The 27,084-nt window shown below is 38.8% G+C and overlaps 1 protein-coding gene across 14 annotated transcripts in view; it reads right to left on the reverse strand.

The window, feature by feature from the left end:
• Positions 1 to 27,084, reverse strand: part of ERC1 (ELKS/RAB6-interacting/CAST family member 1) — a 302,166-nt gene that overhangs the window by 45,790 nt on the left and 229,292 nt on the right. For all 14 annotated transcript variants that reach the window (XM_068661239.1, XM_068661266.1, XM_068661249.1 and 11 more), the window contains one exon: positions 17,402 to 17,546. In XM_068661239.1, coding sequence (XP_068517340.1) covers positions 17,402 to 17,546 — 145 coding nt within the window. The remainder of the gene's footprint in view (positions 1 to 17,401; positions 17,547 to 27,084) is intronic.

Below are 27,084 nucleotides of genomic sequence, written 5' to 3' on the forward strand. Positions count from 1 at the left end.
TATGGAAAAAAAATAATTTACAAACCTTTAAGGCCATTTTGCATGTTCTGAAATTAATTTAAAAAGCTGTTTTGTGTGAAAGATAGAAGAAGAAAAACAATGCTATTATTTTTTTGGCCTCACTTTCATCTTTCAACCTAGGCAAAATTCCCCATATCATGGAGGGAAGAGTTGAAAGGGCATTTCCTTTGACAGCCAACAGGGCTTTGCTGCCCCGATCTAAATTAATGCTAAGAATTTTCTTTGTATGGCCAATTATTAGGGCTGACATCCACGTAGAACAGCCCTGTCTCATAAGATTCATACAAACACACAGACATTACATTCCTGTCTGTCCGCACCATCTGTGCGTGTGGTCTGCAGACACAGAATTCCTGTCCATCTACACTGTCCCTGTGTTTGGTCCACAGAGGCAGAATTCCTGCCCAAGCACACAGCAGCACATGTGCAATACAAGGTTGCACAGATGATTCCTGTCCATCTGCCCTGCTATTGCATGCACTATAGAAGCAAGGGGAATCACAATAAATTAAAACTTTTTTTCTTTTTTCCCCTGCAGAGGTTGGTTTTTAAGTCTGCATCAATGCTTAGTTAATAGTACTAGCTGGAAAACCTGAGAAACAATCAGATTTTCTACTGCATTTGTGCCAAAATTATTCTTATTAAGGAAAAATAAATTCATGGCACAAATACGCCAGTTTGGTCAGATAAGTTTCTCTAAGGTGTATACATTTCATACATTATTCCTGCCACTGCCTTCTCTATTTCTAACCTGTTGTCTTTCTCTGATTTATATTATATTATGCCATGAGACAGCAGTAGAGGCTCACCCACTGGGCACCATAAAGCACACTCTAAAGCTTAGAAAAATCTTAGAAAATTCTATCTCTCCAACAGAACCAGCAAAAGGAAAAGGTCTGTGGAACAAGATGAAAAACTAGGCAGATCATACCTTTGCTGTTTTTTCCCAAATTATCATTTTAGTGCAAAGTCATTAAATTTAGAGAGGTGATGGGAAAGCAGATACGAGAAGAGAAAGAGAAATCTTTTCATTATCTGATAGCAATGAAAAGGATAGAGATGCATAATGAGGAACTACCCTTAGCTTGTGCTCCCCGATATCCCCCAGTCTGTGGATCCTTCTTTTTCCAGTCCGGGAGCACCCACTGATATCGTGCCTGTCTCTTTGTGAGATACAGAAGAGATACAAAATGAAAATTTGTGCATATAAATATTTTCCTGACAAAGAGAAGAAAAATATAGAACAAGAAGGTACAGTACTTATTACTTCCACAGAGCAAATAAACCCATGCAGTCTTCCAAGTTTAAACAACTTATGTATGCATGTTTTCTTAAGGATCTCTATATTGCTTTCACTATTCTTTTTTTTCCCAACAACATTAATGTCAGCAGTTGGCAGCAGTTTGGGTTGCGAGCTGAAACAAAGGAGGTGAGGCCAAGGTTTTATCTAATAGTGTTTTGGAGATGGAGGGCATACTGGCGTGGTGTCAGAAATTACAGTTAAGTTTCAGCTTAATGCGAAACAAGTGGGAAGATTCATTTCTTAAACCATTAAAAGGATCAAGTATGGTGTAACAGTGAAACCGAGTGTTTAAAAAATTAAAGTTCCCTCCTTAGTAAAAATTCCGCTGTAAAAACAAGAGATGCCCAGGTTGTTCAAATCCTATGAAGAACTTGGCAAGGGTCAGCTGTGAGAGCTCCATTTATTTTTTGTTTATTCAACTACAGGAAATATTTGTATTCACTCTAGGAAAGACAGGAATCGGTGGTTAATTGAAAGGGAACAAAAGACTGAGTTCTGTGATTGTAAAGTTGTGATCAAACAAAGAGAACAATACCCCTAATAAAGCAGCCATCCCTTAACCAGGGCTGTATTGAAGATAAAAGACCATTACTTCCCCCAGGCACCAGTACTGATACTTAAGATCAGACTTAATATTCATTTGGAGACAAAAGCATTATGGAAGTTGGGAGACCAATATTCACTTATTGATAACCTAAAATTGTGTGACATGTTACTGCAAAGGTAAACTTACTCATATATGAAACTGAAGGTGCTTTAGGACCTCATTGATCTTATCTCCATATGATAAATGTGTGATTTCACCATGTAAATTCAGATAGTAATTTTCTGTTATCTGAATTTGAGACTTATTTGCCTTTACTCACAATCTTTAAAAGCACTTCTTGGTACTGAAAAGACTCAAACTTTTGGTATCATGTTTTAACGCAAAGAAAGGGCAGGACAGAAGCCATTCGTTTACTTTGTGTTCAATAAAAGTCCACTCAGAGACAGCAGAACACAAATGCCCTAACACAATCTGTCAAAATCACTACCTCGTATTTGACAGCATTGTCCACAGACATGCATTCACGGGAGGAACGGGAAGCGGGATTTCCATCAGTATCAACTTTCTCATCCTTATCTTTCAGAGTTGGCAGCTGTTAACAGAATCCTCACAGCTTCCCAAGTCAGAAAGGAGCAAAAAAATCTCCATCCTCTCCTTACACACATTTATAAATGTCAAGTGGAAAAACCATGATAGCTAGGGAAAAAATGCATGCCTTTTCTTTGGTCATGAATATTTTTTCATCTCAGAGAGCAGGGCATAGAGAACATACTGTACATATCAAGGAATAAGAGTCATGGATTTACTGAGCACCAAAACCTGAATAAAGTTGGTTTTTTAAGACGTTGATTCTTCAGAACATAATAGCATGAATTTAACAGAACTGAGGGGAGTCTGCAGCCATCAGCACCCGTCCATTTGCAGATTCTATCATAAGTAACTGATACCTAATTTCATAATTCTGTGACTGGTTTTGATAAACCTGATATGCTATTCTACCAATTTAGTATGCAAATTAGTGAAGGGTTAGAATCAAGAAACTAGATCTAATTGCCAGCATATATCTCAGTTTTCCAACTGAAATATGAAACTTCTATTTTATTCTGCACTATCTATTCACTAGCCCAAGATACAGTGTACTGGACTAGGTTCAATTGGATTGATTCAGAAAGGGGAATTATTTTCAGAATTTCATGGAGCTTAATACAGTATATGATGAAAAACCTGTAGACAGAGATATTGCAGGGCATAAGCTGAAAAACATCCAAGACCGCTGTTCATCAACAGCTCACTATTTACTGAAGCTGAAGTACATTCTGTAGAGTTAAGACTTAATTTTGATTTAATTTGATGATGGGGATTACAATTCTCTATTGCCGGCTATGTATTTTTCCTTTTGCAAGCAAAAAACTCACTGATTTATTATGTTATTCCCCAGCTAAAACCCCAAATATGCAACATATGCTATCTTATAGATCATTATTTTTCATTGCATATTTCTAGGCGCACAATTCTTTCCACCAGTCTTCCTTCCTTCAAGAAAAGAACACAATTACTTGCATATTAATTTGTACAACTGCTAATCTGCAATCTACTTGAAATCTTCTACTTCTTTTGTTCATCTCTATGAGACAAGCAGTCAACACGAATCTCTGACTTTCACATTCTCCTTAAATTTTTTGGAACACATGTTGCATTATCTATCACCTCACCAGTTACAGTTCTTATATGAATTAAAACCAGTACTAAAGCTGGTAAAACAGTTTTGGCTTTCTGCCTCTACCTTTCTACCAACTATCAATATGTGAATTTGATATCAGCTGTTCAATGGCATCTTTCACAATTAATAGATTCAGAACCCCTTGGTAAGGAATATCCTCTGGAAACTCAATGCAAGGCTGCTCTTCAAAGTCATTTTTGATTATTTGTCAATTCTTTAAACATATTTGAAGAAGTGGGGACTTCCATCACTTTTCCTGCAGCCTGATCCTTAATCATTTAATGCTACAGACAGAAAGTTGCTATTTTTTTCCTTTCAGCTTACCTCCTCACAGTTTGTAAACTAATGATGTTTTACCTTACTTAGTAATGATTAAGACAAGTTTCCAGAATACAATTTTACAATACTCTGCTAGAAAAAAACTGTAAAAATGAACTAAATTTTGTAAAAACTTGTTATGCGAGCTGTGCCTGTAGCAAAGATTCTGAAACTCTAAACTGACAGAAAGGCATCAGTAAACCCACTGAAGTGGGTTTCAGACAGTTGAAAGGCGAATTGCTATTTATTTAAGAGAGAACACTGAAGTGACACGTTCACTAGACTTTTCATCCAAACAGAAGTAACCACAAGTAAAGTCTTGCTTTACAGCATAAGTATGAAACTGTTCAACGTGTTGTGTCTTCCCTGTGGAATAATACCAGTAAATGTAGGAACAGATAATCATAACGTACCAAGTTGGCACATTTTGACTGGAGATGAAGTTAACAAGACGTGTGTCTTCTAGACAATTGCTGATGCCAGGTAAAACAGCTTAAACTAATAAGAATTATTATTATAGAAAAAGACACATCAAATCAATTAAATATTAGGGATGATCACATGCTCATCTTGGAAAATCACTGTATTTTTACTGCATTACAAGTCATTCTAAATTTTCCTTTGTTAGAACTGAAATTTTAGCGTTAAATCCCTTTTTATTCACACACAATATATTCCTGGGTTTGTTTTTATCAGGATGAGATCTGATCTCATCCTCTTTGTCATCAAAACTTCGGAGTTCAGTAAACAATGTGTCTAAATGACAAGACTTAAATGTAATCATAAACTCTCTGTTTTTCCGGTCAGCGTTCAAACATCATCAATCCAAATACCGAAACTGTGATGCCAAACCAGCCCAGCCACAAGAACCAGTTGTTGGAAAGTCTCAAATATTTTATCCCTGAGGCACATCCTGCCACTGGACAGCAAACAGGAAGTCATTGTGTATGGACCCTTCCCAACTACCGCACAAGCTGTAACAGTCAAGCAAAAGAAGATGCACCCATAATTTTATTCCTTGAATTGAGGACTATTGGCAATCTCGAGCGCTTCTAAACTGCTGGTTCTAAGCTTTTGTATCTATCTCATGAATTCCTCAGCTAACAGAAAGACTGTCAGAAACTGAGGGTAACTGCTTTCAACATAAAATTTACAGCACAGAAGTCTTACAAAAATTAATAAACACATGATCTGTTCCAATATCTTCTCTTTGTTTAACCACAAAAAAATGCCTGTCTGATTAGTGGTTTGTGCCACGATAACTACAGAAAATCACCATGTAGTACAATTCCAATGTGAAATGACAATGACTATATCTATATTGCACTAGTGTCCAGAAATAGTATTCACAGACTAAGGAATTACTATTTTTAGGTCCCAAACTAGATTTCCTAGTAGAGTCTTCTGGAGCCACTGAGCTCATCCATTGTTCTTAACTCATTATTACAACTCACAAGCCAGTTCTTCCCAGTGCGGGCTTGACAAGTATAACTGATGACAAGAACCATCAGGCTGGTCGTCAGTTCATGGAGAAGGCACATAAATGGGATGTAGGGTCTCTCAACTGTTAATCTAGATTTGTTCAGCAATCCTGATTTTCTAGCCAGGGACAGCGATGCTTCAATAACTTAGGATGGGACTTTTTAATCCTTGAATGAGAGAGACTGTAAATGTGGCTGTGGATGCTGTCAAAAATTATCCTATTAATGTATATTAATTTGTGCAAAGCTTTAGTGAATTAAAAAGCTGTAAAACTATAATATGAAAATCTTAACGCATTCAATAAAATGGAGGAATATTTCTAATAGACTGAAAGAGTTTTTTTTTGAAAATTGATATCAAACTTGGGAAAAATATCAGTCCATAGAGTATTTCTGTAATGTTACAAATGTCTGGAAAGAATGGGTAGCAAGCGCTGCTTTGTCATCTGAGTTCCAAAGCAATTTTATAAACCTCAGTCTTTCAGTGAGGAAATGAACCTTGGCCTCCAAGCAAACCTACAGAGCCACCATTGCAATGCCCTAAAAACTGCTGACTGAAGTCCTAGTCAAGGCACAAGCAGAGAACAGGCATGGCTGTTTACAGCAGGGCCAACAGGCAGTTTATTTCTCTGGCACCATGAGGCCAGCTACAGCAAGGAACTTGCTCGAACATACATCATTATTTAGTAATACAAGAGGTAGAGGGTAAAGGTAAAAGGAGGAAGGAGAGGGGAATGAGTGTATATGTAATACCACAGGAAGATGAAATGCTGTCACAGAAGACTGCTGACACTGCACTGAATGCTGTTACTGTGGTAACTGATGATTAAAAATGATGGGAAAAAAGTCTGGAACACATGGCAAGGAGAAGGTAGTTTCTTTATGTTGTACTTCAAGGCTGTGTTCAAGGGCATGATAGAGCCTCACTTTCTGTGCCTGCTCGGCTGTTGTCAGGTTGCTCGGGTCTGTTCCTGGCAGAAGTCCCTGCTTGACAGAAACAATTACCGAGGAGCAATGACTGGCAAAGCAAGCAGTGCCGTGATTGATAATCTGGGTGGATTACAGGCCTTCGACAAAAGCCATGATGCTTAACTTTGACAGCTGGCAATGTTTGATGAGAGCCAATTAGTGGATATACATTCACTTCAGCCAGAAGTCTCTTCTGTTTCTAGTCCAATAGCTTCCTGAATAGGAAGTGCACAGAATGCTTTCCCTCACTTCTGTCTGCTCACATATATGCCAGCTACACCATCGTAACTGCTAAAACCATACTATAAAAACTACATATTTCAGCATCTGTGTATATTAAAGACAGTAGATTCAAATTTTTTAAAGCTGCATTTGACTCTTCAGATTGAGGTGGTAGAAGACCATGAAAAAAGTCACTTTACCATGACTCTACATGTCCTTGACTGTGTAATTGAAGCTGTAACTGCACTATTAAGGTAATAATTCCACTACAAGTGGCAATATTTCACAAAATGCTTCACTACTTACAAATTTTCTAGCAAAGTATCTGTCCTTTGCTGTTTCAAGCAGGTTAACACAACACTTGGAGAATATTAGCATTCAAAGAATACCTTCTGTTCTGCCCAATACTTGCAGGAACTTTTGATGTGAAAGTTCCCTTCAAACCCTTCTGCCTGTTCTTACCTTTCTTATCACATAGGTTTTATTTCCCCATTTTTTCATCTATTTCCACTCTTGTTAGTGCAAGCATGCAGATACTGTGGCAAAAAGATCAATAAAGGAAGATGGATCCAAGTTCCCTGATCTCATCACTTATTTCAAACATTTAATTTTACCTTGTTTTCTTGGCTACGAAGAAGTCACCACTACCACACTCAAAATAACTTAAATACGTCTTCCTCTATACTTCCTAAGTCCCCTTCTGACAGTGTCATGATTTGAGAGGTACCTCCACTCATTAAACGAGGTGAGCAATATGGCACCACCAAGAACTCTCAGATGCTCTTGGAGAACAATGGCAGTTCTGTCACAGAAACAGCTACATTTAGCAGTTATCTTCTGGGATTGTATCCATATCACCTGAAGATGAAATTCTTTTGCTGCTAGGATAATCTGACATGGTTTCAAATCAGTGCAGCTAAGGCAAAGCAAAGACTAACTGCATAACTTGCAGAATCTGTATTATTTCATCAGCAGGGTGGTAATAAAAACCTACAGAAGTGTGGTAGTTCTGATACAACTCCATGGCAGGGAGAGAAAAAAGCTTGCCTGTCAGCTGCCTCTGACCCATTTTACATTCTCCTGTTACAAAGAGAAATCACGCTAACCAGTGGAACTTCAATTTGGAAAAGTTCACAGCAGAGAAGTGTCAAGTGTCAGTGTGCTGGGTTTCCAGGGAAACAAGCAACAGTGGAAAACGAGTATTTTCAGGGGGGAGAAGCTATTCTGGAATCTAAAATTCTTTCCTTTTCCTCATGATCCCACGAACCACATTTACTTGAGAAACGAATCTTTACAGTACCTTGGCCTCATAAGGAAAGTCAGCCAAAATCTTTGCAGGAAAGAAGCACAAAGTAGTACAGAAAAAACATATTTGGGACTTGAAAGTCTAGATTAAATATGTATTAAATATTGCATAAATGCTGAATGTTACTAGTCATGACCAAATAATTTCTCTCAGTTTACAGGAATGGTAAGTAAAGCCCCTCAAGTCATGTTCGCCTCCAGAGGAAGGAGTGATTATGATAAGGAGACAGAAGCAGAACGGAACAACACATATCAAAGATTCCTCTGTATGGCAAGCAGACTTAGCACATAACCCATACTTACAATAGCACGAGGTTTCTTATCTCCCTTTGCTAAGATAGAAAGGAACTTTTTCACAAAGTTGAGAGTAACTGAACAACAAGAGTGTATATGGGTAAAACAGGAAAGGTGAGGTGCCAGATGAAATGGAAGCACTGAGGGGTAAAAAGTAGACATTACTGATGTAGATTAGAACGAAAAAGAAGCCAAAGACAATGGTTTATCTTCCACTCTGACAAAAGTGAAAGCTATCAAAAGTAAAGCCAAGAAGATCAGAATGCTCATGCCTTTTCTCTGTCTTTCTTCTCTAAAGACTGTACTCAGTTGACTAACAAAATTAATTTCAATACCCAGATAATATCATTTTAGGTCAGAAAAGAACAAACAGGATGGTACTCAGAAAAATCAGATGTCTTCAAATTTACTAATCCTGATAAGCTCTTTCCTACGATAGTATAATCTACTATAATGAAAGCCATTAATGGTTATTTTGGGGAACCTGTGGGGAATGGTGGGGTTTTGGAAGACTCTGTTAAGGTCTCTGACACTGTCTCACATGACACACTCACTAACAACTTCAGGCTAAGGAAAAGCCTCATTTTGAGTTTCGTCCAATTTTGGATACCACACTTGGAGAAAGAAATAGACAAATTAAATGAAATCTGAGAAAGCACAACAGGAGGGATCAGGTATCTAGAAAACAAGACATATGAAAACTGGAAGAACTGAGACTGCCCAATTTAAAGAAAAACACAGAGGAGATACCATCAATAAACCAAAAGGGCTGCTAAAAATAGCTATGAAACAAGTCTTTTTTTTTATTTCTTTCTATGCTCATACCAGATAGAAAAAAAAAAAAAAAAGTAGTAATGTGCTTAAACTGCAGTAAGGAAAATTACAGATGCACAATGACATTATAATGATAAAGACAGATGAGCCATAGAAAAGATTTCTCAAGATTGAAAGTCTCCACTAAGAGTATTTAAGAACAGATTACTGGCATAATTGGTTCTGCTTTAAGGTGAGATGAATTTCTATGATTAAAATATAAAAGCGTGGGCACTAAACTGTTTAGGAAATTATACCCCAAAGTACTTATCAACTGTTCACTAACAAAATGGATGAATAAATCAAGTGTGTTACATGAAACTCTGTCCTGAGCACAGTACTATTCAGTATTTTTTCATTAACAACCTGTGTGATAGAAGAAACTATGTTTATGAAATATGAAGGAAGAAGCTTAGGTAAGTGATTTTGCAAGCATGCTAAAGTACAGAACCAAAACTCAAAATGTGCTTAAAAGGCTGTGGAACTCATTGCAGGCAGAAGGGATACTCAATAGAGGTGTTTCCCTATCCTCTCTCCACCCAGCTGAAAGCACTAAAGGCCAATGTGGCAGATGTCCTGGTGGGCATCTGTCATAAAGTGCCTAACCAGGCCAAAGAGGCAGATGAAATATTCTACAAACAGCTGGGAGAAGTCTTGCAATTGCTAGCGCTTGTTCTCGTGGGGGATTTCAACTTACCAGATGTCTGCTGGAAATTCAACACAGCAGAGTCTAGGAGGTTTCTAGAGCACGTGGAAGATAACTTCCTGACACAGCTGGTGAGTGAGCCAAATACGGATGGTGCCCCGCTGGACCTCTTGCTCATTAGTAGAGAGGAACTTGTGGATGATGTGAAGGTTGAAGACCAACTTAGGCACAGTGATCATGAATTAACAGAGTTTTTGATTCTTGGAAAAGTAAGGAGGGGGGTTAGCAAAACTGCCACCCTGGACTTCTGGAGGGCAGACTTTAGCCTGTTACGTAGACTGGTTGCCAGAGTCCCTAGGGAGGCAGTCCTGAAGGGCAGAGGTATCCAGGAAAGGTGGACCCTCTCTAGAAAGAAATCCTAAAGACACAGGAGCAGGCCATTCCTACATGCTGAAAAATGAGCCAGCATGGAAGAAGACTGGCCTGGCTGAACAAAGAGCTGTGGCTACAGCTCAGGAAGAAAAAGAGGGTTTATGACCTTGGGAAGAAGGGGCAGGCCACTCAGGAGGACTACAAAAATGTCATGAGGCTGTGCAGGGACAAAATTAGAAGGGCCAAAGCCCAAATTGAATTCAATCTTGCTACTGCTGTTAAAGACAATTAAAAACATGTTTTTATAAACACGTAAACAAGAAAAGGAGGACTAAGGAGAATCTCCATCCTTTACTGGATGTGGGGGGAAACACATTGACAAGAGATGAGGAAAAGGCTGAGGTACTTAATGACTTTTTTGCCTCAGTCTTTAGCATCAAGATCGGTTGTTCTCCAAGAACTCTGTCCTCTGAGATGGTAGGTAGGGATAGGGAGCAGAATGATGCCCTCATAATCAAAGAAGAAATGTTTAGCGACCTGCTACTCCACTTAGATGTACAAAAGTTTATGGGTCCAAATGGAACGGGTACTGAGAAAGCTGGCAGAACTGCTCACCGAGCTGCTTTCCACCATTTATCAGCAGTTCTGGCTATCATGGGAGGTCCCAGTCAACTGGTGGCTAGCAAATGTGATGCCCATCTGCAAGAAGGGCCAGAAGGAGGATCCCAGAAATGACAGGCCTGTCAGTCTGACCTTGGTGCTGGGGAAGCTCATGGAGCAGATTATCATGAACGTGATCACACAACACTTACAGGACCACCAGGGGATCAGGCCCAGTCAGCATAGGTTTATCAAAGACAGGTCCTGCTTGACGAACCTGATCTCCCTTCTACAACAAGGTGATGCACTCAGTGGATGAGGAAGAGGCTGTGGATGTGGTCTAAATAGACTTCAGTAAGGCTTTTGACAATGTTTCCCACAGCATTCTCCTAAAGAAGCTGGCTGCTCAAGGTTTAGATGGGTGTATGCTTTGTTGGATTAAAAACTGGCTGGGTGGACAGGCTCAGAGAGTTGTGGTGAGTAGAGTTAAATCCAGCTGGCGGTTGGTCACTAGTGGTGTCCCCTGGGGCTCAGTATTGGGGTGAGTTCTCTTCAATGATCTGGATGAGGGGATCGAGTACACACTTGGCAAGTTTGCAGATGACACCACGTGCACAAGTGTTGATCTGCTCGAGGGTAGGAGAGCTCTGCAGAGGGATCTGGATAGACTGGACCAATGGGCCAAATGTATGAAGTTCAATAAGCATAAAGGCGTGGGGCACAACAACTCCATGCAATGCTACAGGCTGGGAGAAGAGTGGCTGAAAAGCCGTCTGGTGGAAAGGGACCTGAGGGTATTGGTCAACAGCCTTCTGAATATAAGCCAGCAGTGCGCTCAGGTGGACAAGAAAGCCAACAGCATCTCTTGCTGATACAAGAAAGCTTGTATCAGAAATAGTGGGGCCAGCAAGACTAGGGAAATGATTGTCCCTCTGTACTGGGCTCTGGTAAGGCCATACCTTGAATGCTGTGTTCAGTTTTGGTTCCCTCACTACAAGGAAGCCATCAAGGTGCTGGAGCATTTCCAAAGAAGGGCAACAAAGCTGGTGAAAGGTCTAGAGAACAAGTCTTATGAGGAGTGGCTAAGGGAGCTGGGGTTGTTTAGCTTGGAGAAAAGAAGGCTCAGGGGAGACCTTATTGTATTTTACAATTACCTTAAAGGAGGTTGTAGTAAGGTGGGGATCAGGCTCTTCTCCCAAGCACCAAGTGATGATGAGGGGAAATGGCCTCAAGTTGCACCAGGGGAGGTTTAGGTTGGATATCAGGAGAATTTTCTTTACTGAAAGAGTTGTGTGGCATTGGAACAGGCTGCCCAGGGAAGTGGTTGAGCCACCATCCCTGTAGGTCTTCAAGAAACACGTAGATTTAGAACTTAGTAGCATGGCTTAGTGGTGGACTTCAGTACTAGGTTAAAGGTTGGACTAGATGATCTTAGAGGTCTTTTCCTACCGGAATGATTCTATGATCTGAAAATTATGTTAAAAAAAGGAAGTATAATACAAATGTACCCAGGAATCCAGTATGCACTGTAATCTGGAGTCACACCACTTAGAATGAAAATTTTGAGATTCCATCATCAATAAAACTGAATCAAGCTAGTTTCTGATAATTTCTGCAACAGTATATTAAAAAAGAATTGGGAATAATTGTGAAATATATATAATAGAATCACAGAATCAGATCGTTTAGGTTGGAAGGGACCTAAAAAGTTATTTAAAAACAATTCAAGTGAATAACACTTCAAGCTCAGAAAACAGACACTGAAACAATTCAAAACCTCCTAACAATTTCAACACTATTATTTAACATTTATGGCATGGTAGTGCCTTGAGATGTCGGTGAAGCTGGGCCCCCACTGTGCTAGACACTGTACTAGACACTGCACAAACACAGAAAATGACAATCTTTGCTCCAAATAACTCTTTGTAGAAAACCCCAAACTTTTGAGACTCAAAGCCCACAGACAGGAAAACCTCAGCCCATTCATATATGCCTTCCACATAAAACTCAAATCTACAAGAGTAGGACTTCACACTGGTATAACAAATATATCTTGATTTTTAAAACTTAGCCTGACTAGAAGATGAATAAATGGCAAATAGGTTCTTTTCTAACAGATTAGTGGTAGATGTGCTGCCACAAAAGAGGCCAAAGCTTGTTGGGACTCTTTCAATTCCAGCATGACACACATTGCAGGGACTTCTGTATGGCATATAATCTGAGCACACTGGCTGGCGCTCGCCACACTACATCTGGACTTTGTTAGGTAACCTTCAGCTCTGTTTTCTTGCATCAGCTCTGGCCCCCTCATGTGAAGCAGCCTCCCAACCACTCTTTCAGTATGAGCTAGTCAAGGAGACAAAGTACTTTGGGAGGAAGTAAATTGGGACCACATTAGCTGGTGACCCTCGCCCTGCAATTGGCCTCCCTTTCCGATGATAGAGGAAATCCCTCATACAAACTGACAACCAATATGAAACAGGCAGCTCCATTTACTGGAAAGCCTGGTCAATGCTGAGTGCCTCATTAGGAAACGGTCTCTATATTGAGCCACATTCCTGCAATTCAGAGCCTAGAAACTCTAAATTAAAACAACATTGATGCCATATCCTCTTTCTGAAATGCCTCTCTTCATCCAAACTTTAACATACATACTTAAAGAAATTAAAGACCCAAAATGTCTTTGGCAGTACTCCTTCCTTCTCTTTCACAGTAATACCCTTCCTGCACAAGTGGCTTGGAAAGTGACAATGTTGGGAAGGGACAAAGGAGAATTAAAGCAAAGAACAACTATGGAATCTTCCAGAGTTGGTATAACCTTTTCTTGATTAATCTGTGCATCTTCACCTACAGTTTTAAGTGAGTTAAAATCACTTGAAATTGTGGGGCTGAAGAACTTGGATATTATTTTTTAAGATGTAAATTGAGGCTTATCAATAGACGGTTCATGTTTTAGGAAAGAATTGCATATTTATACACCCTAAGAAAGGTAAATTAACAGTGAGTCAGTCTACTAACAGCAGAAGCTATTGTAGCCACACAATGATTATCAGCACAAGCAATGAAAAGGTATAATCTGAACCCCATGCATAGGCAACTTGATCCATTCACATTCGTTATTGCAGGGTAGTCAGAAAAAACACTTTTCTAAAATATTATCTCTCTCAAAGGCTTTTTACCAGTTTGCAGTTGGGTTCAGAAATAAGGTCTATGGTATGTACCACAGTATGTGTAACTCTTCACACAAACCACCCACTTCCGATATTGCTCAGCACTTCTGTTTGCGTCCTACATACATGGAAACGGGAACCTCTTAGTCAACTGTGCCTACCAGCCAACTGAAAGAGCTGCTTTCCCACAACAAACTGTAAGCGTTTCCTAGAAATGGGATGGACTGAAATATAACATGATTATCAGGGAGGTCAACAGTTCTGAAATAGTATTAAAAACACAAGGAAGGAATTAGCAAGGTCAGAATTCCAGATCTGAATCTGAAGGGATGAATGTATTAAGATCCAGAATTGATTTTCAAAGTCTTCCAGAAGATCCTGATTAACTAGGATCACTTGCCTTTCTTGAACAGCTGTGTTTAATACATCTGTAAATTTAAACGACTTTTCATTCACAATTTCTACTGGAAATTTAGGAATTTCTACTGATGAAGAAGCACAGCAAAATACAAGGCTGTTTACCTGTCTGACCCGCACTAACCGAAGAGGGCCACAAGGGCCAAGTGCACTGATAACTTGCAAAATGTGGAAAAATGAAATTCCCTTTGACTATATCTGTAAAGAGGATCATGGAAAATTTAATAGCCTCTCTGCTGCACCACCTTCTACTTCCGGAGCTGTTAAATTCTGTACGATTTGAGTTGGTGATCTCAGTGCAGAAAAAGTACATACCAAAGCTGCAGGTATTGAACAAATAAATGAGATGTCATCCCCTATAACTTGGTGAGTTGTCTGTTGGTTTAATTACTGTTCCATGATAAGTAACTTTGAAAAGCTTTTCTTTCAATAGTATTGAAGGTGGCATACACACAAAAAGGATAAAAGATGATACTTACAACCTTAAGATGTAGGATAGATTTTAGGGAGTGTATGTCAGGTCTCTGTTAGGTCAAATAAATATCTCTCAGGTAGAGTTTAAATACAGCACAGATTATTTCTATATAAACATATATTCTGCCTTAGGGACTGGGGATGGACTGGACAGTACCTTGCAGTGCTTTTATATGTGGTTTTGTATTTGTTCTTATACTCCTTATATGTAATACTCATATCAGGCATGTTTTGAGGAGATTACGATTTACAATTTGCTTTCTTCACAGTTCTTTTTAAGAGAAGGAACAATGACAAGTCTCTACAGCTGATGGCAGTTCTGGAACAAGAAGCTTCAAAGGCATTTGGATATTCCAACAGATTTTTTGAAGAAGTGCTACTGTTTCAAAACAGAGCATGTCAGCCCAGAATTGGTCTCACTTCATAGCAAGGACAAATTCAGGTTAATCTCTTGTGCATTTGAAGTTTATTTTGGAAATGAATTATCCCACGCCTATGCACAAAAGCACTTAAAATGGGCATCCTTAAGGGAAATGTCTTTTTAGGAACCATATATATTATGGGACTTACCATCACTGAAAAATAATGATGTGAACTACAGCAATACTAAAAATCAACTAAGTGAAACCTAAGTCACTACAGATAACCACAACATTAATAAATAAATTGCATACACACAATCTTTGGTAGAAAAAAAATCCCTAAAGATCATTCTGTCTACCAGCCAAGGATAATCAGAAGGAAACTCAGAAGGACAAGTTGCACGAAGTAGCTAGCATTTAAACTCAGGACAAGAACTGCTAATAAAAATTTCCAATTTCTCTTAGAACAAGTATTAACATATACTAAGGCTGTTACGTCTACCAACAATTAAAAGAAGAAAATACGTGCTTTACATTGCTGCGAACACTTCTGAATCCCATTCTAGTAGAAAGTCATCTGGATGACAAGTGAAAGTAATTACAACTGTTGCTCAAAAGTAAATAAGTACACTGTATCTCCCACTCATTTTAAAGCTGTTGTGAAACTATACAATTACTGTTGTAAAATTAAAATTTAAATAATTGCCATCTTAAAAATACACAGCCAGTAACCTACCTGTGTTTCCTAAAGCAGAAGCACACAGAATCACAGAATCACAGAATTTCTAGGTTGGAAGAGACCTCAAGATCATCGAGTCCAACCTCTGACCTAACACTAAGTCCCCACTAAACCATATCCCTAAGCTCTACATCTAAACGTCTTTTAAAGACCTCCAGGGATGGTGACTCCACCACTTCCCTGGGCAGCCCGTTCCAGTGCCTAACAACCCTTTCAGTAAAGAAGTTCTTCCTAAGATCCAACCTAAAACTCCCCTGGCGCAACTTAAGCCCATTCCCCCTTGTCCTGTCACCAGGCATGTGGGAGAACAGACCAACCCCCACCTCACTACAGCTTCCTTTAAGGTATCTGTAAAGAGCAATAAGGTCACCCCTGAGCCTCCTTTTCTCCAGGCTGAACAAGCCCAACTCCCCAGGCAGAGAAGGACCTGGGAGTGATGGTGGACAGTCGTCTGAATATGAGCCAGCAGTGTGCTCAGGGGGCCAAGAAGGCCAACAGCATCCTGGCTTGTATCAGAAACAGTGTGACCAGCAGGGCTAGGGAGGTGATCGTCCCCCTGTACTCGGCTCCGGTGAGGCCGCACCTCGAGTACTGTGTTCAGTTTTGGGCCCCTCGCTACAAGAAGGACATCGAGGTGCTTGAGCGGGTCCAGAGAAGGGCGACCAAGCTGGTGAGGGGCCTGGAGAACAAGTCCTACACAGAGAAATCCCTTATTACTGCAGAGACCTGGTTTTGTCTTAGTGTTCTTGACCTCAACAGAAATCATCTGTTTGACAGATGAAATGCTGTGCATGATAAAACTTCTTGAAGATGGAATCAATGGTACTGAAACAGTTGATACTGGGCTGACAAGATCAGTATTACATGTTCTTACAGGGAATGTGGCATGGCGCTAACACAGAAGAATCCAACAAAAGTGCTGAAGTTTAAAATCTACCCAGATCCTGGATCTCTTACTGTCAGCGTTGCCTTCTGCTTCCACAGTGTTTTATCAGTAATATATTTTTCACTTTGCATTTAATACTGAAACAACATTTTATGGGCTTGAATGGAAACATAGTTTTTCTGATTGTTGTACTAACACAGAGAGGTCATAGGAACAGGAGAAGGACAGAAATAGAAATGGACTGATCTCCCCACTCACGTGGCCTCCCAGATTCCACTCAAGTAACCAGCATTCCTTTATGAGCTTCTGTCACAGATTAGAAACCACAACAGAGACCGTGTGGTGTAATATGGTTCAATTTGACCTTTATGGCAAGGACAAATTTCATCCATTTATGCTTCCTCCCTGACAAGGCAAATATAGAACACCAAAAGAAGTATCACTCAATTTCCCTGAGTCTACGGAAGTTAAGAATAAATGTCTTTTTCATTCACAGTTTCCTACATAGTGTAGCACGTGTACGACAAAAGCAGTGATATAAGGAAACCTCTCTGATTATGGTGGCTGTTTAATTCCCACCATGTTTTAAAGTCTTCATGCTCAGTAGCTAGTTTGAAATTGTTATTCATGTACTTTTTGTCCCAACAGACAAAGGGATTATGCATTATTATTTCCATCAACCAAAATAATAATGTCACACCAAATTACCAACTGGTTTCTCTCCTATCCCTCCTCTACCCACCTGCTGCTTGAGCTGTTGTACGAGGCGGTCTTTCTCTCGCTTGAGTGCAGCCACTTCGTCTTGGGTCTTCTTCTTGGAGGATGAAAGTTCTAGCAGAGCAATATTGGCATCTTTTTCACTGATGGCAGCAAGAAGGGCTTCCTGTCTGAAAAACACAGATACATGATTATCCTGCAAAAGTAGGAGCACTTAACAAAGAACCATAGACATACCATATACCATAGACATTGTAAGAGCGTGCAACTCTGCTGGGCAGATATAAATGTGGTTGTCCTGGTTATGTCCATTGGTGGAGCTGGAAGTCAGACCCAGATGCCTGCCCCAAGATGATAGTGCTTATAGGATAAGAAAAACATATAATAAAGTTATAATTCTGCATTCAGTTCCTAATTTTTTTAATAACAACCATTTATTGCTTCTTCAGATAACATTTTCATTCTTTATAATGTTCTAAACATATCCAGAATGGATTTTAAGAATGCACACAGAAATACTTGACTAATCGTAAGACTTCCGTGCTAAATTATTGTTAGGTTATGCTGTCTACTCATGTAGCTATTTTAGAAGGAAGGTGGCATGTGACGAGTTTATTGAAATCACTTGAGCAACACCGTGTATTCCCAGAAGCATACAACAACACAGACACTTTTGTGCTACATGACAGATGTTGAAATAGATGCCCTCAAGGATGCTTGATCTATTCTTTGACTTTTTTGTGAGCAACTAACTTAGTGATGAGCTCTTCAGATGCATGTCGGAAGGGAAAGGTAGGCCTGCTCTCATCACAAACCTTTTTCAGCTTTGCAAAAATGCTGTAAGCAAAAAAAATCCTTAGTAATATAAGAACTTGATCTAGAAATAACTCATCACACTCCTACCCAATTGCAAAAAAACCTCTCACAAATACCCTTGCAGTTCGGAAACGTTTTGTAGATACTGGAAAGAGGGGAGATACAGATAATAACCCTGTCAATAAAAGAGCAGTTCTCAAATGAACTCAAAGGATTTCTGTATGTTAGGAAAACCAACTATTTCTGCCCTTTGACCTTAATTCTCACCTTTAGGTGCTGTGGTTAAGTAAAGATGTGCAACAGGACATAAAGGAAAAAATTGACCTTATTCTCCAACAGGGGTGGCTTGTCCCCCCTCTCATAACAGAAGTATTCACCTTGCGAAGAAGGGATAGAATAGAAATCCTTTCTAACCTTTTGTGGCCATTTGAAATATGGCATCAGGCAGGAGTATACGAAGAAAGAGGAACTTGGAACTTACACCTTTCATATCTACCTTTTCTTTAAAACTTTAATTGCAAATGGAGTTAAAGTTGTAAAGATCCCAAATTCCCAAATAATCCAAATTTTGACCTCATTATGTATAAAAAATAGCATATTAATGTTGATAATTTGAGAAACTTTTTAAAGAATAACCAAAGGTGCTAAAATTATTCTGCTAATCATGTCAACAGAAATTATTATGCTAATGCTATTGCATAAACAGTTGTTTATTAAAGATATAGTGAATGTTAAAGAAGCTTAGTGTAAACAATTAAGATTGATGTTAATTATACCATTACATCCTTCTGTTGTCAAGATCTTTTTTTAATCAAGCGTCACCATCACAATCTGGTGACTTCGGGTAACAATGGCACACGGTTGAGGGTAGTATTGACACTTAATTTGCTTTTTCTAATTCATCTATTATCAATCCTTAAGGAGACTAAGTCAGCTTTCTCATTTCCTTTCTGCATCTTCTTTCCAAACATCTTAACTTAATTTTAATCTTAGTTAGGAATTTTTAATTGTGACAAAACAAAAATACTTGCTGCAACAAGTACTCATCAGGCTCCCTGTGAGTGAAGAGATGACTGAGCAAATTTGAAAAGAATGGGACAAATGGACGCTGCTACCATTTAATATTGATGTCTTAAACATATATATCCAATATATATATCCACAGGACTTTGAAACTGATGGCTTAGAAAGAGAAACAATTGGTACTACTGGAATACAGAAAATTTTATGTTAGATGCTGAAAGCTTCTCATTTTTTATGACCTTGCATGAAAAGATGCATCTATTACTGCAGTGTGCCTGAGAATGGGGAGTGAAATAGTTCCATCAGGGAGTTCAGGGCTTAAATCAAGGATATAGGGAGATGCATACCTAAATAAGTAGGATGTAATCAGATAGTTTGCATTGGCTGCAGCTGAGTTTGATGAAGAATTTACTGTCCTGGATAAATGCTAATCCCCCCTCCAAACTGTAAGAATAACAGCACATATATTTGCTTCTTGACCTTGCCCTTTTAAAAAGTCCGAACAATAGTTTTTCCTCTTTAAACACCCTCAACACATCATTTTAATAGAATGGGACCAAGCAACATCTACACATGCAGTTATGCTGACAGATCTGAGAAGACAGTAGCCTCTGAGAAACTCAGGGTTGCAACCCTTTAACCGAGTGCAGCAGTAGCCAGCACACCACTTTGGACCACAGATAAAGAAGAGTTATGTGAACGGCGTGTGCACTCCACAGCACCAGAGCAGAAGCCACTAGTTTCTGAAGCAGCTTCTCTTAAGGAGTTGTAGGAATGAGATATCCCTTTTGAAAAAAACTCCTGTTATTTTTACAGGTGAAAAAAACTAAATACACATCTCTCACTTGAAAGGTGTGGAGTTTTGCTAAGACAATAGGTGAATAGATGAGATTCGTTGATGAGAAAGTTCACTGCTGCTTTCACATCAATGATAGTTGGGAATGGAAGAAGAACTTTTTTCTTATGGATTACAGATTAAGTGAGAAGAGGATGATGATGTATGACCTGGCTTCCTTCTGATCCCAGTCTGTGACCTTGCTCTTACAAATATTTATGCCAGTTAAAGCTGAAGACCTCTGCACAGGCAGAGCATTAAAACAAACAAACAAACAACAACAAAAAAATCAAACCACTGCTAAGATTTGATCTTTGTCCCTTCTGTTGGTCCAGTGATTACCAGTTTTGCTGAAGTTACCCATATACAGATACTTGCTCTTTTAAGGATCTCAATTAAAGCTATATATCCAGTATATATGTATGTAAAAGTAAAAACAACAACAAAAACCCCATGCATTTCAAGAAGAAAAAGTGTGTATTTCAACAGACAAAATTTTTCACTATCTGACAGCAGAATGGACATACAGGATGGACTTTCAATGTCTGGAATTCATCTCTGGATTTATACAAGCATTTCTTGTACATACTAACAGAGCAAGCTTGCCTTAGGTGGACTACCAACACATCAGAAACTTGACAGATCCTGTTTAGAGGGTACCTGGATATTGCCTAGACTGTATGTAGAAAACACAGCACCTTAAATTATTCCTTGTACTTCATGACATGATACCACAAAGTCAGGCATTTTTAGATGTTTCAGAATATTTGAAAGATATATACATTTATTATATGGAGAAATACAGATATTCTGGTGATCTAACAGAAATGAGGAGAAGAAGAAAGGAAAAGGTGCACCTCAGAATCCCAGTTGCAGTGTCAAGATTAGAGGTGTGGGAACAATTGATAATGGTTGCACTATTACTGCAACTTTGTTTCTGTTGCTTTTGCTGTATGGAAAAGTATCCAGCTTTGGATGTCTGCCTGAAACATGAAAAATATCAATAGAATGAAGTGACAGAACATGATACACGACCTCTGCTTTTTCTGGCTATCAGTGTCCTGGGAAAGACAGACTGGTTCGGAGTTCTGGTAATTTTCACTTTCTTTAGAGTAATCTGTTTTGATTCTAAAGAAACACTTATTCTTTTAATAGTAAATCCACAATCCTTGCTGATGATTCAGGACCAGAGCCAAGAATATCTCTGTAACAGTATCTATGTAGCCATTACTCTGGCATGGAAATTTGAGGTGCCTCAAATAGCATATAATGCATACCTTCTGCAATCAGATCCTTTGTTGCTCATCTCTACTTAAATGAAAACTCCAGGACCAGGACAATGAGATATGAGAAGCGATCTGTTATCAATTCATTGCTGCATAATACTAATCACAATGGCTTAGAAAACAAGCATCCTACTATGTGAAATGGGGTTGTTGGTCAAGAAGTGGGGAGAAAGGAGTTGTGTCTTTCTGAATCTTTTCTGGAACTGATGCAAGATGAAGTTTGAACCAAAATAAGAAAAATATCCTCTGATGTGATACATGCATACTAGCTGTACTTTTTAATTCTACAAGCTAATTGGATAATCTTTAATAAGGGAGAAGTATAAATTTCACTGTCACCTCTGCTGAAAAGGAGACATGTCTGTAATGGTGCACTGCTAATGATGTTCAGCAGAACTTGGAATTGCTACAATGCTTCCAGAAGCCAGGAAAGAACAAATATCACCAAGTAAAATAATTTTTTTGTGTCTGAAGAGCGATATTAATTTCTAGTAGTTTCCCTTCTCAAGTGCTGCTATCCCCACACAGGCCAGAAGAACTTACGGTAAGAGAAGGTGAGGTTGTAAGAAGAAGAAAAATGGGCTGCTGTGAGAAGGGTGTAGTAGCACAAGAACAAACCTAGGTCAGAAGTGCTGGAGTCAGTAGTATAGGCTCAACTTCAGCTTAGGTAGCAGCCAGTGGTATAGCCTTTGCTTGGTCTGCAAAGTGTATCTCTAGTTTACAACACTGCAAATGTCCTAAGAGGTAGGCAAAGCATGTACTTGCTGCAAAACCCAAGATGGTTGATCTTTTAAAATAACGTAGGTTAGGTCGGGTATTTCTGTAGCAACTGTAACTCAGCAGGGGGAACACTGCCTATAGGATGCAAGGAAATGGCCTCAAGTCACAGCAGGGGAGGTTTAGGATGGATATGAGGAAGAATTTCTTAACAGAGAGGGTGCTGTCAGGCACTGGAAGGGGCTGCCCAGCAAAGTGGTGGAGTTCCCATCCCTGGAGGTATTCTAAGAGTTGCGTGGACATGGTGCTTAGGGACTTGGTTTAGTGGTGGACTTGGTAGTGTTAGGTGAATGGTTGGACTTGGTGATCTTATGGGTCTTTTCCAACCTAAATGAGCGCATGATTCTATTTATCCCCCCATTTGGGCAGGTGCTGTAGCCTGTGCCAAGGCTTTACTGCCACTCATAAGCAGTAAGGAGGCTTTAAAGTGGCCTAACATAGTATTATGAGAACAAGAAAATCTAGTGAAAATAGAATTAGGCTGAAGCCTTTTCACTGAATGGGAATTATGACTGCTACAGACTGGAGTTGGACCAAGACAGGTAAATTCAATTCTTAAGAGACAGTGGTGGATATATTCTGAAGCTTGATATGGCAATATAGCTGTCCTCTGGCATACTTCTGATTCACCCACCCAAAAAGTCTCCCTTTTCTCAGCATTTCAGCTGGGTCTGAGAGTTCTCACAGCTGATACCAAAGACATGGTGATAATGAATGACTCCAACTCTAAGATATAGATAGATTCAGAGGATTTAAATATTTTATGGAAGGTAGTGAAGACTGCAGAGATGAGAAGTCATTGAAAATTGCCATGATTGAATTCTTCCAATGAGAAATATTCTAAGCCTATAAAGCATTCCTGATGAGGTAGTCCCATAGCATCTGCTGGCTATCCTAATACATGTACTTTTGTCAAAACACAACAAAGAACAGTATGCAAAGACACATCTCTTGAATGTGAATGTCTGTCTTTGGGAAAATAACAGGACAAGATGGCAACAGTTTAAATTTCATCTTGGTTTTCACTACAGGTCTTGATTCAAGGTAAAGCTTTACGAATGTCCCTCAGCCACAGAAAACATTTTTTTTTTTGGATGAAAGCTAAAAAAGAGAACAATGTACTATTATACACTTACATATCACTAAGACTGTAGAACTAGAAGGCATTAAGCAAATCAGTATTTTCTAAACCTCTCTGCAGCACAGCAGACAGGGCTTAAAGTTATACAACATTTAAATTCAGATGCTGAAGAGTATTATTTTTAAAGAACGCTTCAGCTGCAGTGACTTTAGTAAAAATGGCAGGTGCTAGCATCTCATATACCTGTTTACAGAGGCCCTAGAAAAAGACAAACACAGCTGAGATGAGATTTCTCATATGGGTCTGGGTGAGGATAAATAAGAGATCTGCAGCTTGAGTGACCAGGTGTTTGAATGAGCCTGGAAAATAGCAAACTGCAGCTCATACAGATTTAGTTACCAAGAACCACAGCATACTTTTGCAAACAGGGACGTGAGACTTTCTAACTACTCAGTAACCCTCAGCACAGCAGGACTAATATGCTGGATTCCTAGATAAGGAGTTGTAGCAGGATGAGCCAAAGAAGATTAAAAAAGGTTCATCAGCAACATTTTAAGTGTTTTAACTACCAGAGTAGCCATGCTTGTTCTTTGGCATACAAATAATAATCACATCAAGATGTCTTTAAATGGTTCCCTATAGCACTTGGTTTCGGGAGACCATGCAGTCCTTCACAGCTCTTTCCTAGTAAAGGAGAGGAATCCTTTTGGTAAAAACTGTCAGAAAATAAACTTTACAAAGAGGTTTTAAACTATACAGCACAGTTCTGAGGATGTTAACATAGGAATAATTATTAGCTATATAATTAAGAGGAGTAACAGGCTGCAATCAACACTTAATGATGCTTCAAAGCATAAATATTTTAAATATTCATTAAAATATTGTTTCATAATTCAGGAAGAACACAAATTCCATATATAAATGTTACAAACATATTATCTATATAATTCCAAATTATGAGATTCATTCCTATATAGAATATTTCTGAAAGTGCAAATGAAATAACTTAAAAGCAGTATTGAGATCAGCAGCAGCATTGATCTTAATGCCACTGAGGACTTGGGTTAATTATATGAAACCTGATTTCATTAAACCCACTCAGGCAGGTACAAGCTCTACAAGCTCACAGCAATCCAGTCAGCTCCTTCAACGGAGACTGTTGCTCTTCTGTGAGGAATGACTGACCTGCCAGGGTTCTCAAGTTGGTATACTAGGATAAACTGTAATTATGCTTGGTATGCCTTTAGTATGCAAGGTTTAGATGTAGAAAGGTTCTGCTATTTTATAAACTGTTTAGTCTCCAGCTGTTCTGCCATCAGTCTCCACAGAAAGAAAGAGCTACTAGTTGGGCAGTACTTGCTTCAGTTGTGTGATTTTAGTTCACAGCATTTACTCAAAGCCTACTGAAAATGCTGATCGAATTTCTAATGTTTTTCTATCACAGATATTTTTAAGACTTAAAACGGCAAATCACCATTAAAATAAGAACTATATTAATATCATATGAATTAAAAAACCTCTCCCTTCAAAGTAACAACAACATAAATTATCAGACAAAGAGATTCTGATAAAATTTCCAGTTTTATGACAGACAGACATTTAGGCAGCAGCTTAGAACATAGAAGTGTTAGGACACAGTATGTAGTAATTTCATAAGTTTAGTAGAACAATACTGTTTGGCTGAGTGACATTTGATAAACTATCAACAAGTAATTACCAATATAATACACAAAACATCTGACCCAATGGGATGGTTATCCTAGCGTTAATGCCATATTTTTCATAATAAACTGTGTCAATGCATCTACAATGATAGTTCTAAACTCAGCGTTGTTTTTTTTCCCACTTTTTTGTCTGGCTACAGAATATCTTCAGAAAATGAAGAAACTTAGACTGCTCTGGACCACACAGAGAGAATTCCAGATTATGACACTCTGAGCCCCTGGCAAGTGGAACCCAGCATCCTGCAACTCTGTTTACTGCACCTGCAGTACCTCTTAAGGTAGGAGGCAGCTCACACAAAGTTCTAGATACTAAAATTAGGTTCTTAAACAACATGGACAAATACAGACAGCAAGATCAGGGAACACCATTTTAATATACTAACAGACCGGAACTTTACTTGAAAACAGCTGCCAAATGCTGCACCAGCTATAATTTCATCAGTATTTAAGATGCTGCCATACAAAAAACACAAAGAAGGAGTACAAACCCTTAGTGAGTGAAATACTTACCTAAAAGAAACAGTAGCAACACCTTGCTGCAATAAGGTGGGAAAAATGCAATATACTACCTGTTCTTTTAATTACAGCTGGCAGTATTCAAACCTCAGGCTGAAAGTAATTTGGGAAATTACTTTGGAAATGGCAAAAAAAAAAAATGCAATTAATTTGGGAAATTATTTTTTCAAACACAAACATACACCCTCAATCAAAGGGATAATATTATTTCTTTCATTCTTGTATTTCCTTTCTGAATCAAGAAGTTACCTTTGTCTTGTGTGGACAGCATTTCAACAGTCTCTCAACCCCATGATCTAGATTTTCACAGCTGCCATACTTACTCAAATCCTACAGAAAACACTGATCAAGATTTTACTGCTTTTCTATCAGAGACATTTAAAATGTGATAGATTCAAATGTAAAATGTCATTTAAAGTATCTGTGATATAAAATAGCAAATTACAATGATAGTAAGAACTGTCTTTTGTAAGAAAGAATTCAGATAAACTGAGAAAAAAAAATCAGAAGTCATTTGCCATTAGCAAACTGAAGCCTCCTGAATTTACACCTTTTCACTGTTCTCTTCAATGTCATCACATACAAGTGAACACAACTAGAAAACAAGAGATAAACATATACATTCTTTCTGAATAGAGTTGTGGGGTCACAAGAGATGCTCCTTTAATTTTCTATTGCACGAATAGCGTGATAATAGCAAATGTTGCCTTTAGACATAGGTAGCATTATCACTTGTGCCGCACTTGTTAAAAAAAAAAAAGTTGCTAATATCATATTTGGACTTTTCTATGCAACTTTTCTCTAACATACTAAATGCTTAGAATCGTAGAAGCATCATAGTCAGGCTCACGTCTGAGCTCTGAGTACTCAGAATTTCAGTACAGGTCTTGTCTGTGCCTGCCAATGGTTCCAGAAGAAAATCAAAGGATTTTGCAAAGGGATTTTCCAGTCAACTCCTAGTTTACTAAACTATTTTTATTAATTCCTCCAGTGAGAAAGGGGCTGCTACACACAGCTGCTAGACTGACTGAGTATGAGCCTTACCTACTTGCCTCTGAAGAGCGGTGGATTCTGAAGATGGCACATTTTAGAATCCTGACATTTGATATTATAAGTGATTTGTCCATATAAAGGGTAGTAACTATCCTTGTTTGACCAGCCTTTGATGTAGAAACCAGAGAGGAAGCACAAGGCTTCTGAGTTCCACAGAGCTGACTTTTCTGAGAGGGAATTCCTTGCACTGTCTGCCTTCTTCTATAGTTCAACAGCAGTCCAAATAGAGCATAAATTAAGGTATAATTTCTATCCAGGCAATACAGTCCACCAGAATATGTACAACAGATTTTGAAAAATTACGTTATAAGAAAGGCAGCTCTTGTTTCTTTCCTGTGACACAGTAAAGTACAGGTTGAGCTTTGGCTTAGCGTGTGGTTTCACAATCAGCTTAAGCTGACATAAGACAGGGCTCTTGTTGAAGAAGATGGTTTTGTCCTCCCATTTTCAGGTTCCTGCTCCCTCCCTGGTGTCAGCACTACTGACTGTGTATCCCTGAAACCTGTTGATCCAGTTATAACTTCACCCTGGCTAAATAGGAGAAACCAAAATCTGTCCACAGGTTCCTTATCCCTAAAGGAACTGAAGCTCAAGACA

Source organism: Anas acuta, chromosome 1 (genome assembly GCF_963932015.1).
Source record: "Anas acuta chromosome 1, bAnaAcu1.1, whole genome shotgun sequence".
In the NCBI taxonomy this organism is placed as follows: Eukaryota; Metazoa; Chordata; class Aves; order Anseriformes; family Anatidae; genus Anas; species Anas acuta.